Here is a 16,723-nt window from a genome sequence, read left to right as displayed (position 1 = left end):
AAAAAAAAAGACAGATGCGTACATTTCTGAAATGTAGAGAAAACTCTGTTAGAAATTTATGTGAAATTCAAATGTGAAATTCAAATCACAGTGAAACTCCATTTATATGAAGGAAATTTTAATATCTGACTATTTGAACTTTAAGCTCTCATTTTTAGAAATTCGAAATTACGGAACAAACAATGAAATTACATGTAGATGGAGTTCCATATATACTTACTTATTTATCTTTCCATTTTAAACATTTGACGATTAAATCCCCATACAAATGTTTTTCTTCATTGTATATACGTATTCAACGAATCGAATCATATATTAGCGGAAATATAATATAATATTTGTACCTATAACTGTTAGAATTTGAGGCTCAATTTAGTTAGTCGAAATCATCGTAAAGATATTATCGCGTATCGACGAGTTTCTCGAGATTCTCTGCTACGCTTGCCTACTTTTCTTCTACGATTAAACTGCGACGTAATTTAATTTGTAATATAAAACTTTCGGCCAAAATGTATGTTCTTTCACAATCAAATTAATATTATTAAATTTTACAAGTGACAAATAACGTTGAACTCGTCGATGAGCATACTAATCCCGCGAAGAATCTCATCTAAATATCCGACGAACGAGTCCAACTCGAAATAAAGAGTTCATTAAATGGACGAAGACATTGTCGATTTCAACCCTAAAAGATATCCATCGTTAGGGTCGATATATTTCACCCTAAAGCAAATGTTTTCACGCAACTTTCTTTTTTTTTTTTTTTTTTTAAGATAGCATTTAAGGATTAATATCGAAATCGAGGGGGTGACGTTTACGCGCGTCCCACCCCCCTCCGCGATTAAATTAGTCAATCGTGCGCGAGGTGTACCAAGCGGATCGTAGAAAAGAGTACCGTTTTAATTTTGATACATAGTATACATAGAGATCTATATGCAAAAATCGATATAAATATAATATATATACATATGTGCGTGCGTGTGTATGTAAATCGTACGACGATTGTGATTTCACCGAGGTTACCGAGTTATACGTATTTACTGTTTAGCCAACAAACAGCGGCGCCTTAAGCCGATCAAGCTATCAAGCGCTCGTTACCTTTTAGACCCGTTAGCTCGTAAGTTTGTCCATCCACGCTCAGTTTTGTCTTCTTTTTTTTTTTTCTTCTTCTTTTATCCGTTTTTGTTTCTTTTTTTTTCACATACATAGTCAAATTGCCGATCAATCGAATCGAATCGAATCGAATCGAAAGGATCGTCGTCGCTTCGAGATCAACATCCCTTTCTAATGTTTAATTATTCATCTTTCGTTTTTAAAGATTATTATTGCATCGAGTGAAAAATGCTCGTCGATGATCTCGTTGCGACGATAAAATTATTCGTTCTTTTTTTTGCGAATGATTTTATCGTTCGTCGATCCTTTTTTTTTTTTTTTTTTTTTACTCCTAAAAAGAAACATACACTGTTTAACCCTGTAGTCGCGCGTCCTGTAGAATATAGTGGTGACTGTATATATGTTTATATGTAATATTCGAATTAAAAAAAAAATATATATATATATACATTGATGTACACAAAGAGAGAAACGAACTTACACGTGGAAATTCATTTTAAAGAAACTCTCATCGTACTTGCGTTTACTTTCTCCGCTCTCTCACCGCGTTCTTGCCCGCGTCATACCTCTCTCAATCTTCCATTAAACTCCCCATTTTTGTATCCCTACGAGTTTTTCGGTGATAGTGCAAACATGTTGTTAAAAGAAAGTCGCCTAGATTCCGAGAATGGTTCAAGAGGATGAAGAAGTTTTAATTGATCGAAATCCAGTTATCTTTGTTGGAGAAATGTAATATTTATTTTATTATTATATTATTATTAGTGTTACAAAATTACTCGTTTATCTTTTTTTTTTTTTTTTTTAATACTTAAAATACTTTCTAATATTTTAAATACCATTACCATGCATCATTTTGTGAAACAATAGTTTAGTTATATAGTATATTTTACCAGTCAGAAATTCAAGTTCTTCTTCAAAGATGATCGCGTCTCCAGAAAATCAACGTTTCTATCCTCTACCGTATGAAAAAGGATACATTAACGTGAGAAACGGTAAGATATAACCAGGGTCATAGGTACGTGAGAACCAGAACAAACGGTGAATTAGAGAAAAACGTGACCACATGGTCAAACGGAAATTCTAGATTTTTCTTCTGTAAGTCCAATGATCTTGATTTTGATTTTTCTATCCTTCACTCATAATTATTCCGAAATATATTTCATTAATATTTAAAAAAAATAATATTTGGGAAAGGTTCGTTGGTTTTTCGATGAAGTTAAAAAATTTGAGAAAGATGTGGATCAACGGGCTTAATGGAACGATACTGATCTATAAATAAAGACTCACTCGTTTCAGTATCAGCCAAACTTGGATTGGAGGTGATCATACATCGAACGAACAGGGAGACTAAGCCATTTCAAGCTAAGTAACTTCTTGGCCTCGTCGAGGATATGACTTTGACCCACATATTGGTAAAGTATCAGACTATAATAGAATTCCAATTGTTTTAATCAAAATGATGTTTAAAATATTCCTCTGGAAGAAACAATCTTATTTAGTATTTGCTGTCTTTGATGGAAAAGTAGTTTAGTAAAAACTGAATATAATAATAAAAGGATAAAATAAAATTGCATTTATTGAATAAGCTATTGATATGAATATTTAATTAAAATCAATTTTCTAATGTAAATGCAAAAATGTTTAAATTCACATAATCTTGAATAAAACACAACCTTGATAATGATGACAATAAAGATGATCATATGTAACTTTAGTGAGTTTGGTGAATCAACGACTATGAACAACATCTTCTGTCTTCAGAATTGACAAGAATGTATTATCTATTTTAAGCATTTATTATAAAATCTAAAGAAAAAATTGCGATTGATTACGATGTATGTATATTTATTGAACACAATATCAATTGTTATTAATAAATTGAATCTTTCAAAAAATTCCTTTTTATAAATTATCAATAATAAATACTTTTATAGAAGTATATATAAATTTATTTACAAATATTTTTTTAAAAAATTGACGTATATAAAAATAAAAATGAATTAAATTTCTGATTAAAACAATTTCGAAAAATATAGATATATTTTTCTTATATCTACAACTATTGTCTTTAATGTTCTTGCATTTATTGCATACAATATTCAAAAATTATTGATAATATTATTTCCAAGGAATTGATTCCAATAACCATTTCTGATCCATGTTTTTTGTACAAGCTGCTATCACAGGACCTTCTTCATTATTTGATTGTAAGCACATTCCAGAAGATAAATGTAAAAATGTCTGTGCCTTAAAAAAGAAATAAATTTATTTTATTTTTTTTTTTTAATTTATAAACGAGAAAAATAAATACAAATACACAACATACTTGTTTATCATATTGCCATTTTTGTCTAATATGACTGTTACATGCCATTATTTTAACCTTTGGTGTCGTTTGATGTGTATCATTCTCAGGTGCATCTAAACAAACGCTTTCATCAGTCATTATAATTCCATCCGCTGTCATCACAAACATTTGATTAAGTAATGGCCGTGGAACACATGAATGAAGGATTGCATATCCTGATGGTTGAGAATATGTTCCTTTCGCAGATGGTCGCATAATGCATTTCTTTGATAATATATGCACAATCTAATATATCAATAATTAATAACTTGATTTATCAATTAAATTCATTATTTAATAATAATTTTAAATTTAAATTTACCCGTCCAAAAAAACGATCATCTTTAGGAAAGAAATGTTCTGGCCATATATTATCTAAATACCACTCGAAATTTTTGCATTGTAATTTTTTACGTAATTCCAATCTAGATCGAATTGTTTGCTTATCTTTTAATCTAGCTGCCTCTAAAATAAAAAATACATTATTTAATATATTACGAAACTTAATATATTAATAAAAGCATCTTAACTAAAATTTAATTACCTGCATTAAATTTAAAATAAAATTCTGCCCATTCATCCATCCAAACCAAAGCTACCCTAGCGAGATTTCCGTATAAAATCTCTCCAACACCACCTGGGAATGTATATGGTGATGATTTTCGAAAAAGATGTCCTACATGAGAGCATGGAGCTATTTCAATGCTGCCACCGCATTGCCATACTCGAAATGATAATTCCAAATTTTCACCGCCCCAAATTTTCATTTGATTATCGTAACTACCTAATTCAAAAAAATAATCTCGATTCATGGAAAATAATCCTCCAGCCATAGCAGGTGTTCTAAATGGTTCAACAATGTTTTCGCGTCTTTCTTTCAACAGTCGGCCGTTTAACGTTAGCCATCGAAAATGCAAATCCCAATTAAATGCTCCCCAGTGCAATTCAAAAGATCTAAAATATTATTGACTATAATTTTATCTTATCATATCATATCAATTTTATCTTATAATTTGATTATTAAAAAATTATTAAAAAATGATAAATAATTATATTTTACCGAGTATAACTAAAAGTATCGTCATTTATTATATCGATAACAGGAGATACTACTCGAGTTCTATTCTTGGCCACTGCTTCAAGCAAGGGTTCCAACCATCCTGAAAAATATATAAACGTTATAACAATATTTTAGTTTTATTTGTTATTATATATATATGTATAATAAAGTGGTTATTATAAAATTAAAACAAGAGCTTACCTACCAACCGTGCATTCGCAGTGTGCGTCAAGAAATGTGAGAACTTCGCCTTTAGCTTTATTGGCACCTAAAAGTCTTGCATTCACTAGACCTATACGTTTTTTAGAACGAAGAACTTTAGTAGAAACTTGTAAATTCTTTACATGTTCATCTAACGCATCCTTCAAAAAATCTAATAAACAAAAAAATAAAAATAAATTGAATGCATATAAAAATAAAATATAAATAATGGATGTATTTTTTTTTACCTCTATCACTATTATCATCAACAAGAATAATTTCTTCTAATAATTGTGTTGGAGATCTATCAATTACACTATATACAGTCCTCAATAATGTACTCCAAGCTTCATTATGAAAAACGATAATTATTGATGTTTTGGGTAAATTACCTAAATTCATATATCGTGTTATGCATCTGCAATCGATAAATTATCTATTACTGATATATCATCGATATTGAAAACGTCGATAAGGTAAATACCGATAAATATATTACCCTTTTCTTCTAACATCCGGTAAAGTGCGATTTAATGGTATTCTATCACTAGCCATCAAGTTAAATCGGTTAATTTGAAAAAGTTGTTGCATTTTGTAAAAATCTTTCGCTGGTACAATAACTGGATTGCCATTCTTTCCTTCAAATGGTCGCGGATTAAACATATTTTTGTTAATAAGATCTGTTAATGAATAACAAAAAGAATATTATATAAATAAATTCACAGTCATATATAATTTATAATTTTCGAGATATACCTTTCGTAATGTTTGGAGTTTTCATTGGATCCACAGAATCTCCGATATAATGTCCTACTACTACGTGTATTCCTTTACGATCTATGTAATCTTTTTGATTGTCTAACAATCTCAAAATAAAGAAAGAAATAAAAAATATAATTAAGTCAAATTTATTTATATTTAAAGTGATTTCCTTATATTTTTAATTATAGATCTTTAATTTTATAGTTACCTACCGAAGAGAAATATAATCATTGCGAATATTTTTGTCATCCTTTTTCCATGACCAAATAAAAAAAATACTCATCAACAGAAAAATTGAAAAAATAATTGACCATGTCCGACATGATCTTCTCAATCGCGGCCACATTATGATCTTTATTAAAAAGAATGTTGAACTTAATTTAATTTAAAAATAATTTTATTTATCTCATCATGGAAAGAAATCACTGTTATCGTTGAAGACGAATTTCCGTTATTTTTTGCTTCTCATTCCGGTTCATCGTAAGAGATTTCGAGATCTACCTTAAACTAGAAAAAATTATAAAAATTTGGATAAATATTAATATATATTATTATATTAGTATATTCAAATTTTTATAAAAAAAATTTATCATAATGAAACTAAAAATAAGACAAAAATATAATAAAGTCTTTAAAATTTTTCTAATTAATTTTGTATTTGCAAATATTTACCTGAATTTGTATTAAAATTGCAATATAGATTTTAATGATGCACACAAAATGCTTATATAGAATAATGTCAGATGTATTTCACAAATAAGCACAAGGACAAGAAAATATTTTTTTTGTTATTGTTTTATGATGAATATATTATTTTTTAATATGAAATTACTGTTTTACATTAGATAAATATTTTTTTTACTTCATAATTTCTAATAAAAACTCAAATTAAAATCTTTCACAGAAATCAATGCATCCACTCTACCACACTTTCAGTAACTGGAATAAACTCCAAGACAGGACGCTATGAATAAGACAGTGCTGTATCTAAACACTTTATAACCTCATACTTGTAATTAAATGAAATTTTATTAAAAAAATTATTTATATATATTTATGATATTATTATAGAATTAGATATATTATATAAGAATAAAGAAAATTTTATATAGATTATTTTTTATATACAAGAATTATTTCATATATAATATATGTTATCAAATATTTTGTATTCCTGTGTTTGTTGAATATACATAAATAAAATAAATATAAATCAGATAAAACATTTTTAAATTAAATATCTTTATATTTTATTAATTTTATTTAATTTTTTAATAAAAAACAAACTATAAGAAAGGAAAATTGTTGATTTAAATAATAATTATATAAGTATAATCAATATTAATAATAGATTAATATGATTCTTAGTATATTTTTGATGATCATTGTTAATAAAATACGTATTTAAATATATTTAAGAAAATTTCACGATGTTCAGAATTATTTTATTTATCTAATATTCGTTTTCTTTTATACATATGTACAATTGGAAACTGAAGTTATTTTATAATTATTATCAAAAATAAATAATTAAAAATACTTTAAGTAGAATATTCTTCTTCTTTCTTTGTGATATTCCATGAAAATAGATCATTTGAGTAAAATAATTACGAATATCAAATACCATATTAATATATTACGAATACCAAAGAGGTCAGCACTATTCTCAACGTATGGTTCGCCACGTTGGAAGAAGTTGACGGGTGACTACTGCTTGTTTGACGTTAGGGGTTTATTTCTATAAAATATACTTGATTCAATATATTCAGGTAAAAAACTATTATTTCGGTAAATTATATACTTGTTGCTTTATCTAAAATAAATTTTTACAATGAAAACGTATACGTGTTATATTTTAATAGTAGTAAGATACTGAACCTGCGAATCGGATGTTAATGCATTTTTAATATTATTATAATGTTTATAAAGTTTTTTTTTTGCAAGTTATTAATTTAAAGACTACATATATTAATACATATTCATACATGTTTATGTAAAATAAATTATATGATTTTTAAATGTATTTTAAAATTCGTTTGTTAACATTTTTCCATAATTTTTTTTATTACAATATAAAAATTTTTAAAAATTATACAATATATATAGATATATTGTAAAATATTAAAAAATTAAATATTTTCTAATTTCTTATAGATATTTTTTATCGAAAATATATAAATAATTTATTTCAAGGAATCAAGAATGAAGATAAAAGAATTATTGAAGACAGTTAATGTAGCATGGTCACCACCTGCTCAATATCCCATATTACTGGCTGCTGGAACTGCAGCTCAACAACTTGATGCAAGTTTTAATACATCTGCTAGTTTGGATTTATATTCTTTAAATTTACAACAACCTGGATATGATTTAGAACTTAAAACTAGTGTTGCAAGTGATCATAGGTAGGAGACAAATTTTGTTTATATATACATATATATCATTAAATAATAAATTTTATACATCTATGAAAATTGTAGATTTCACAAAATAATATGGGGTTCATATGGTAACAATCCTGCTGGTATAATTGTTGGAGGTTGTGACTATGGCATGATAAAAATTTATTCTGCTGCTAAAATGTTGGCCAATGATAATAATTATTTAATAAGTAGTCCAGATAGACATACAGGTCCAGTTAGAGCACTTGATTTTAATCCATTTCAAGCGAATTTATTAGCAACAGGAGCAACAGAAAGCGAAATTTATATATGGGATATTCTTAATACAAATACCCCAATGACACCTGGATCTAGAAGTCAACCATTAGAAGATGTACAACATATTGCTTGGAATAAGCAAGGTAATTTTATAATTTATAATTAATATAATTAATTAATAAATATATCAATATTTTTAATTTTTATTTTCATTGATAGTCCAACATATTCTTGCTTCCACATTTTCACAACGTTGTATTATATGGGATTTAAGAAAAAATGAACCTATTATCAAATTAACAGATGCAAATTCAAAGGTAACTTGTACTATGTATTTTATCTATATTTTGCTTATATAACATCATGATTTTTATATTTTATATGCAAATATAGGTAAGATGGAAAGTAGTACAATGGCATCCAGATGTTGCAACACAATTATGTTTAGCATCAGAAGATGATCAAACTCCTATAATTGAATTATGGGATTTAAGATTTGCAACATCACCTTTGAAAACATTTCAAAATCATCAACGTGGAGTTCTATCAATTGCATGGAATTTACATGATCCAGATTTGCTCTTAAGTTGTGCCAAAGATAACAGAATATTATGTTGGAATCCTAATTCAGATATACCAGTATGTTTAGTATTAGTGTTTAGTATATTTATAAATGGATTCATAATTGACTTTTAAAATTCATGTATATTATTTATTTTAATATATAGAATGGGGAAGTAATTTGTGAATTAGCACAAACAAATCAATGGAATTTTGATGTCTCATGGTGTCCAAGACATCCAGGATTAGTTGTGGGAACTAGTTTTGATGGACATGCAGCAGTTTACTCTTTATTAGGAGGACAACAACAAAAGTCTGTAGAAACATCCAATAAAATTGTAGATTCTTTCCCTGGAATGGATCCTTTCACACATCCACCTCCTCCAGTACATATTGAACCAACAGTTATTTTGACGAAAGCTCCAAAATGGCTAAAAAGACCATTTGGAGCATCTTTTGGAGTAAGAATCTATTTTTAAATATGTAATGTTAATTTAATTAATTTTCATATATTATAGTATCAAATTTATATAACAGATAAAATTTTTTTAGTTTGGTGGTAAATTGATAATTTTTGAAAATGGATCTGTAGATCCTAATCTACCTCCAAACTCAAACAGAAAAGTAATCATATCACAAGTAGTCACACAACCAGATTTAATTCAACGTTCAAATGAATTGGAAGAAGTTCTCAAAAGTGAGCAATATAATGATTATTGTAAAGGAAAGGTTGAAAGTACTACTGATATATATAGAAAAAAGATATGGAATTGCGTGGCTGCATATTTTGGTGAAAATGTGACAAAAGACATATTGGATTTACTTGGTTACAATGTGGATGCAATGAATAATAAATTAAATCAATTTATTTCGCAAGAAGATATTAATAATATTACAGAAGGAATCGGTAATTTAAATAATGTAAGTTTTATTTTAATGTAAATTTTATCATATTTAAAGAAATTCTATACAATATTAATTATATAATAAGATATATGATTATTTAGGTACTTAATGGAAGTGCTATTGATGGAACTACAGCGTTTGATGCTATTGCACAAGAATCTAAAAAAGCAACAATAACTAATCTAAAAAATAAAAAACTTCAAATTAATGTATCTGATGGTAATATTAAATAAATTTAAATTTATTTTCAAATTTATTAATTATATATTTAAAAATAAAAATAAATTCTTTTTTTATTTTTATTTTATTTTTATTGAATTTAATATTAGAATTTTGTTTTCGTTATTTCAGATGAGGATGGGCTTATCACTCAAGCGATCCTCTTAGGAAATATAGAAGCTGCAGTGTCATTATGTTTTGCAAATAAAAGGTACGCAGATGCGGTCATTCTTTCAATGGCTGCTGGACCTGATTTGTTAGCACGTACCCAGTACAGATACTTTTCAGAACATTCTGGAGCTCTCAATTCTCTTATCAATTCGCTAGTTAGTGAAAATTGGGCTGAAATTGTTAACAATGCTGATATAAATTGTTGGAAAGAAGTATTGATTGGAATATTTACTCATTCCAATCCACAAGAACGATCTGCTTTATGCGGTATATATTTTATTATAAAATATATATAATAATTTAACTTTTGTAATAAATAAAAATTCTTAAATTTTACAGATATGCTTGGGGATCGTTTGGCATCATCCGATAATGTAACGCTTAAAGAACAAGCTCAGATTTGCTATATTTGTTCTGGCAATTTGAGTAAACTGGTAGAATCTTCCGACGTTGAAATTCAAGAAATAGTAGAGTTAATAGTTATAATGCAAAAAGCTTTAGAAATGCAAGGTATTAGAGATATACAAATAGAAGGAAAAATCGCAAATATTTTATCTCGTTATGCTGAAATGTTAGCAGCCGAAGGAGATCTCGATGCTGCATTGAATTATCTAGGAAATAGTCAAGATGAAAAAATCGTAATGTTGAAAGATCGTTTATGCAGAGCTTTGGGTTATATTGAAGAATCAAAAATTATGCCAAAAGGACCAACAATGCAAAATTATTATGATCGAACAAGAAGATCTTTACAAGGTGTACAAAATCCATTATCTGGAGGACCAACAAGACCCTTTTTTGATTCAAATATTGCTCCTACAAAACAATCCTTTATACCACCTCCAAATCAATTTAATACTCAACAACAACAACAATCATTTGGAATACCACCTTCACTTCAACCACTTCAACCACTTCAACCACTTCAGCCAACCTATGCAAGTCAATCTATAACTCAACCTATGCAATCTACACAATCTATGCAGTCTATGCAACCTATGTTATATGATCAAACATCGCAATCTTACACTTCAACATCTATTTCTCAATCACTTCCACCACCACCTCCTTCAAATACATCAAGTGGAGTTGGATCTCGACCTCCTAGCGTTGGACCTCAAGCGAGATCAAAATATATAATAGATCCATCTGTAAAATCTACTTCAACATATGGACAAAGTGGTTTTCCTCAACAAGCATCTCCATATAATAATCAACAAATTCCTCCAGTACCAGGCTATTCTTCATCAAATATTTATCAACCTCAAGTTCCTATATCAACAAACACATTCCCCGGACAAAATCTTATATCTAATCCTAAAGAAGTAGAATCTTTTAAACCAGTTCAACTTAGTGTATTATCTCCATTACAAAATCAACCACAAAATCAAATGTATGAAGCTATTAGAACGCAACCACTCCCGCAAACTGGATATGGCAATGAAAATCAATCATCTATGGATCGTTCAAACATCTATCAACCACCGCTACAACCTGCCGGATGGAACGACCCACCCGCTGCAAAGCCATCTAGGATACAAGTAAATATCTTTATATTTCTTCTATACTAATATACCTGGTGTTATGCGATAAAATAGTAATTAATTATTATGTATATACTTATATATATATATATGTGTGTGTATATTCGAATAATATAGCCAGTACTGGCATTATGCAACAAAAATGAAATGTCTGCGGATCATGCTGGTACCAAGAAGTGGAAAGCAAAATATTCGAAGAATATGAATATAAAGGTATTCTTAAGGACACCTAAAAAGATTGAGTGTTGTTTCCACTGTTTCATAATTGCGATTTCTTTTTAAGCAAAATATATTTATTCCCCTATATTTTAAATTCAATTTAGTAAATCATAAATAACAATCTCGTGTGATTAACTAATGCGACAGTGTGAAATATAAGGACGTTTCTATTTGCTTTATACAAAAATTGAAATTATGCAATTATATTTTACAATTTATATGTACTATTTTATTACAGCAATTAATATAATGAAATTTTTTTTATATATAATATAGTATTACATTTTTTACAGTCAAAACAAGATTTTCAACCACAAAATCCGATTTTACATCCATTAAGAGGGACAATACCACAACCTGAACCAAATGTAAGTGATTCAAATAAAATTCTTTCAAAATTATATAATACTATTAATAATTAATATTTTTATTATTACTAATTTTATATTATTATTATTCTTAAGGTTTTGCCACAAGAGAGATTCTATCCAGAATCACAAGCACCTTATAATCCTCAACAATATAATCAAAATATGTCAAATATGGGTGCTCAATATGTTAAACAAATGGAACCTTCACAATCAACTACAATTGCTAGAACATCAGAACCAGAAAAACCAAAACTACCAATACCAGAACAACACGTGCACTTGAAAACAGTATTTGATGAATTAAAAAAACAATGCTTTGAAAATGCTAAAAATCTGGTAAGATAATTCTTTTTTATTAACATAATAATTTTTATTAATAAAAAAAATAGACAATTACGGTTTTTATTTTCACAAAACAGCAAATCAAACGCAAAATAGAAGATGTATCCAAAAAACTTGATGTTCTATATGATTGTCTTAGAGAGAATAAGGTATGTACATACTTACATCTTTATGAGATATATATTTTATTATTAATTTAGAAGGAAGAAATCCTAAAAAAATAAAATACATTTATTGTTTTATCTTTTTTACCTTATAGTTATCACAGAATACTTTACAAGGATTACATCAAATATCACAGATGATACAAAGTGGAAACTATACTGGAGGCTTAGAACTTCACACACAATTGGTGTCAGGCCCAGATTTCAGTCAGATATCTTCTTTCATGCCTGGTATTAAAGTATTATTATTAAGTGCCCTTCAATTGAATGTCTACATTAGATAGAATGCAATATATAAAACTCAAAATCTTTATACTTATTCATTTTTATAATTTGAATTTTTTATAATCTTTAACAGTCTTATTAAACGAAGTATTTATGTTACATTTCTATACTATTCAATGCAGTATGAATAGTCGTGAATATTTGTATATAAACTTTATGACTGAATATTATATCATCAATAAAATCATAATGTTTATATATTTACATTTAAAAAAGATGGCTTATCAAGATTATAGATAAGCTTGTGTCATAACTTCTTTACAATTAAAAATATTTCATTATATGTAAGAGCATGTAAAAAATAGAAAAAATATTCGGATAAATATTTCAGCGAATTGTTAATTAAATTTTGTTTCTTTTAATATGTGTACATAAAATATTAAAGTTGGCTTAAGAAAATCATGTGTATATTTTTAAAAATAAAAATATTATACAATAATTTTACTAAAATTATGTATTAAATTTGTTAATGACAAGGTTTGATAAAATGATTTATTGAATAATTAAACTGTGTAGTATGGCCACTTTTTCATTGATAATAAATTTTTGTAACAATTCATCTAATGGATCGATACCGTCTCGTGCTGCTTGTCGACGCATTGCTTGTTTTACTTCTTCGCGCACACCTTTATCTGCTCCACGAGTTGTAATACGTCGATCTAGAATATTTTTATATAGATAATAATATTTTTATATAGATAATAAACAAGATATGATATTCAAAATATATATAAAATACAAAATAATATACTTTGTAGAACCCCTGATCCTGTAGCTATATCTAAAGATACACCACCTCCATGTTCCGTCCATAAATACGTTAATTCTTCTAAAATATCTACACATATAATATAAGCCTGAAATAATGGATAAGAAAAAGATCCACGATTAATAATCCTTTCTGTAATCATAGATAAAGTACTAGCTTCTTGTGGCCAATCAATTTGCATTAAAACTAATGCATGTCCTATCGCCAAATCTCCAACACCACCAGGTAAAGAAAAGTTTTCCTATCATAAAATCAATATTGTAAATATAATGATAGTATCGAAATATTTTTAAATCTAATTTTATTCTATTTACCTTTATTGCTAAAAGAAGCAATCTACAACAATACTGTATAACAGGAAATCGTGCAAGTGTTAAATAATGTAAATGTCTTCCACATGGAACAGTTAAATTATGAGATACTTTACCGCAAATTGAAGGTAAAGTGGTAATTACCAAAACTATGTATTCTAACATTCCCTATAAAATATATAAGAAAATGTAATTAATATAAGAATAATATAAAAATTAATAAGAATATAGTACGTACCTTGTAATCTTTCAAGAAAAAACATGTACTTGCTAAACGAAGATGAGCAGACAAATTACCTGCTTCTTGAGATAATCTTGCTAATACTTCATGATGTAAACCTTTATACATAGCTAAATCTGTTAAAAATGAATTTAACCACGAATCTAATCGAAGTTGTTGATTTAATTTTCCTATTTCTCTTTGCAAATAATCACTGCTATGTAACAAATCCCATAACTTTACAGTTAAAGCTAAACCATTACCATTATAATCACCATCACTAGTTATCATAATTCCTCCATTATCTTCTCTTTTCCGTTTTTTTAGTTTTGGTTCTAATCATTATAAAAATCATTAAATTTTTATTTTAAGATAAAAATAATAAATTATTGTGTATATATATAAAACTGTTACCTGTAGGAGAATGCACACATTCTCCAAATGCTTCTATCAAACAATATGTTGTTTCATCATTACTAATTAAGCCATTGTGTTCATTTAATATTCTTAATAATACTGCAACAGTACACATTAATAATTGTCTAACTACCAATTCTTCACATAAACTAGCAGAATGAGTAATTGCATATTGATGTAATTTTTCACAATATGCATCTCTATTCCAAGTCATAGAAAATAAACTACTTAATTCCCATCCTAATTTTTTCCCAATTAATTCAACAACTTGAAACAATCTATCCCAGGGATGTTGAATTTGATTATCTTGTGGTTGTTGTATATATGCCAAATAGAATTCTACTGCCTTATTAAGTAACCTCAAGCTAAGTCTTGCATTTAGTTCTACTGGTGCAGTACCAAGAAGTGGTAATGCATCACAAGCTAATAATTTTCTGAAACCATTTACTGCACGTCCTGGATGACTATGTTTTTCTGCAGTAAGAAGAGTTTCTACTAAACGTGGCTGAAAATATAACAACTTAATGAAAACATCAAATATATTTTGTATAGATATATTAATTAAAGATACATACTCCATGAGTAGCAATAGTTTGAGGAAATTTACGTAATAAAAGAAGTAATAATTTACAATGTTCCATTGTATCTTCACTATGATCAGCTGTCATGATAAGTAATCTATGTTGAAGTTCTTGAGGTATATGTTGAAACATTTGACATAAAAATTCTGCTTCAGCATCACATTGTTCTAAACGAAGGCAAGCTGTTACTGTTTCTATTTCCTTCCATATATCTCGATCATCTGGAAAATTCTGAAATCTATTCTTACATTTAAATCATTGTTTTCATACATGTAAATATTCTTTATGTTAAAACATAATTTGACTCACATCTCACTAAAACATTTTGCTGCTTCCTTCACATTTTTTGATAATTTTTCAATCCGATAAGCTTCAAACTATTAAACAAATAACATAACTTATTATTAAAAATTTAATATTTTATTATTTAAAATATTTTTAAAAAATACCAATAATTTAATTCCATAAAATTGTTTGTAAAATGTTTCTTTCTAATCTTTTTTAAAAAATTCCGAATACTTTATATATATATATATATTATATATATATATTAATAAGCATTAAAAATACTAACCTGTACTTTAGCACTATGAGGAAACAACGATCTAGCAGTAATTAACCAGGATTTAGCTGCATAAATATCAAGTGGCAATGCTTCTTTTGCTCGCATAATTAAATAATCTTCTTTGGATAATTGATTATTATCAGTACTAGATTTTTTTTCTAACATATTTTTGGTTATTCAAAAGTTATAAAACCGCATGAGGATACTTATAAATACTATAGTATTGATGAATAAAACATTAAATATAGAAAAAATATACAGATGAATGACATAATAATTATTAAATTTCACAGTCAACTACTACATAGTACCTACCACAAACAAAATATTAATTTATCGTAATTTTATTGAATGAAAAATAGAAATAATAAATATTTTATAAAGTTAATAATAATATTAAGATAATAAATTATAATTCATAATTATATTAAACGCATATTTAATTACAGAATTTTTATTTATTTCAAATATTTATATTAAACGACGATATATTTATAGTTTACTAAAATTACTATGTAAATGATGAATAATCATAATTCTCTTAAATTCATTGTATAATTTTATCATGATCTTTCAAACGTATAAAGTTATAAAGTAAAAATAGGAAAAAAAAAATAATAGCAGATAAAAATAATATAGAAAATATGGAAATCAACATTACTTCCAAAGTATTGTAAATGAAACTAATATAGAAAAAGGGAGCAAATAGAAAAAGGATAAAATAAGAATTGACCAATGTCATCTTTTAAATATCAAAAACATTTCTTCAAAAATAAGGTAAAGAAGAATAAGAATTGAAACTCAGCACCATCTTTTGAGTACCAGGATATTTTTCTAAAAATACTCAAGAAATAGCGCTAAATTCAATTCGTTTTACCTTATCATTTTAAAAAGTTATTTTCAATACTCAAAAGATGGCATTTATGATTAATTCTTAT

At 27.1% G+C, this 16,723-nt stretch overlaps 3 protein-coding genes across 8 annotated transcripts; 1 reads left to right on the top strand and 2 right to left on the bottom strand.

Moving 5' to 3' along the window:
* Positions 1 to 2,895: 2,895 nt before the first annotated feature.
* On the bottom strand, positions 2,896 to 6,422 carry LOC102675319 (polypeptide N-acetylgalactosaminyltransferase 1-like). Of its 4 annotated transcripts, XM_006616248.2 has the most exons (12): positions 6,346 to 6,392; positions 5,696 to 5,990; positions 5,478 to 5,587; positions 5,221 to 5,401; positions 4,970 to 5,139; positions 4,726 to 4,893; positions 4,521 to 4,620; positions 4,245 to 4,414; positions 4,005 to 4,097; positions 3,783 to 3,925; positions 3,440 to 3,706; positions 2,896 to 3,360 (listed from the first exon to the last, which is right to left on the bottom strand). In XM_006616248.2, exons 2-12 carry the CDS (start codon positions 5,827 to 5,829, stop codon positions 3,232 to 3,234), a joined length of 1,665 nt encoding a protein of 554 aa, XP_006616311.1. In that variant the 5' UTR covers positions 5,830 to 5,990; positions 6,346 to 6,392; the 3' UTR covers positions 2,896 to 3,231. The 4 variants fall into 4 exon arrangements, with proteins under 4 accessions (XP_006616311.1, XP_031366611.1, XP_006616310.1 ...); XM_031510751.1 differs by lacking the exon at positions 6,346 to 6,392 and adding an exon at positions 6,404 to 6,422 and having other exon boundaries at positions 4,005 to 4,414; XM_006616247.2 differs by having other exon boundaries at positions 4,005 to 4,414.
* Positions 6,423 to 7,112: 690 nt separating this feature from the next.
* On the top strand, positions 7,113 to 13,372 carry LOC102674965 (protein transport protein Sec31A). Its single transcript, XM_006616244.2, has 14 exons — positions 7,113 to 7,252; positions 7,677 to 7,888; positions 7,964 to 8,286; positions 8,363 to 8,460; positions 8,537 to 8,782; positions 8,872 to 9,165; positions 9,257 to 9,625; positions 9,712 to 9,829; positions 9,962 to 10,267; positions 10,340 to 11,538; positions 12,054 to 12,128; positions 12,225 to 12,467; positions 12,551 to 12,622; positions 12,733 to 13,372. Exons 2-14 carry the CDS (start codon positions 7,686 to 7,688, stop codon positions 12,919 to 12,921), a joined length of 3,735 nt encoding a protein of 1,244 aa, XP_006616307.1. The 5' UTR covers positions 7,113 to 7,252; positions 7,677 to 7,685; the 3' UTR covers positions 12,922 to 13,372.
* On the bottom strand, positions 12,718 to 16,081 carry LOC102675099 (integrator complex subunit 10). 3 transcript variants are annotated; one of them, XM_006616246.2, is made up of 9 exons: positions 15,795 to 16,081; positions 15,530 to 15,597; positions 15,215 to 15,458; positions 14,637 to 15,144; positions 14,241 to 14,557; positions 14,006 to 14,170; positions 13,674 to 13,932; positions 13,498 to 13,581; positions 12,718 to 12,865 (listed from the first exon to the last, which is right to left on the bottom strand). In XM_006616246.2, the coding sequence occupies exons 1-9, from the start codon at positions 15,948 to 15,950 to the stop codon at positions 12,846 to 12,848; spliced, it is 1,821 nt and encodes a 606-aa protein (XP_006616309.1). In that variant the 5' UTR covers positions 15,951 to 16,081; the 3' UTR covers positions 12,718 to 12,845. The 3 variants fall into 3 exon arrangements, with proteins under 3 accessions (XP_006616309.1, XP_006616308.1, XP_031366609.1); XM_006616245.2 differs by lacking the exon at positions 12,718 to 12,865 and having other exon boundaries at positions 12,947 to 13,581; XM_031510749.1 differs by lacking the exon at positions 12,718 to 12,865 and having other exon boundaries at positions 12,947 to 13,581; positions 15,215 to 15,451; positions 15,795 to 16,025.
* Between the last annotated feature and the right edge of the window lie 642 nt (positions 16,082 to 16,723).

The sequence above is a fragment of the Apis dorsata genome, unplaced genomic scaffold (genome assembly GCF_000469605.1).
Source record: "Apis dorsata unplaced genomic scaffold, Apis dorsata 1.3 scaffold_256, whole genome shotgun sequence".
In the NCBI taxonomy this organism is placed as follows: domain Eukaryota; kingdom Metazoa; phylum Arthropoda; class Insecta; order Hymenoptera; family Apidae; genus Apis; species Apis dorsata.
This window is presented reverse-complemented; position numbering and strand designations above follow the sequence as displayed.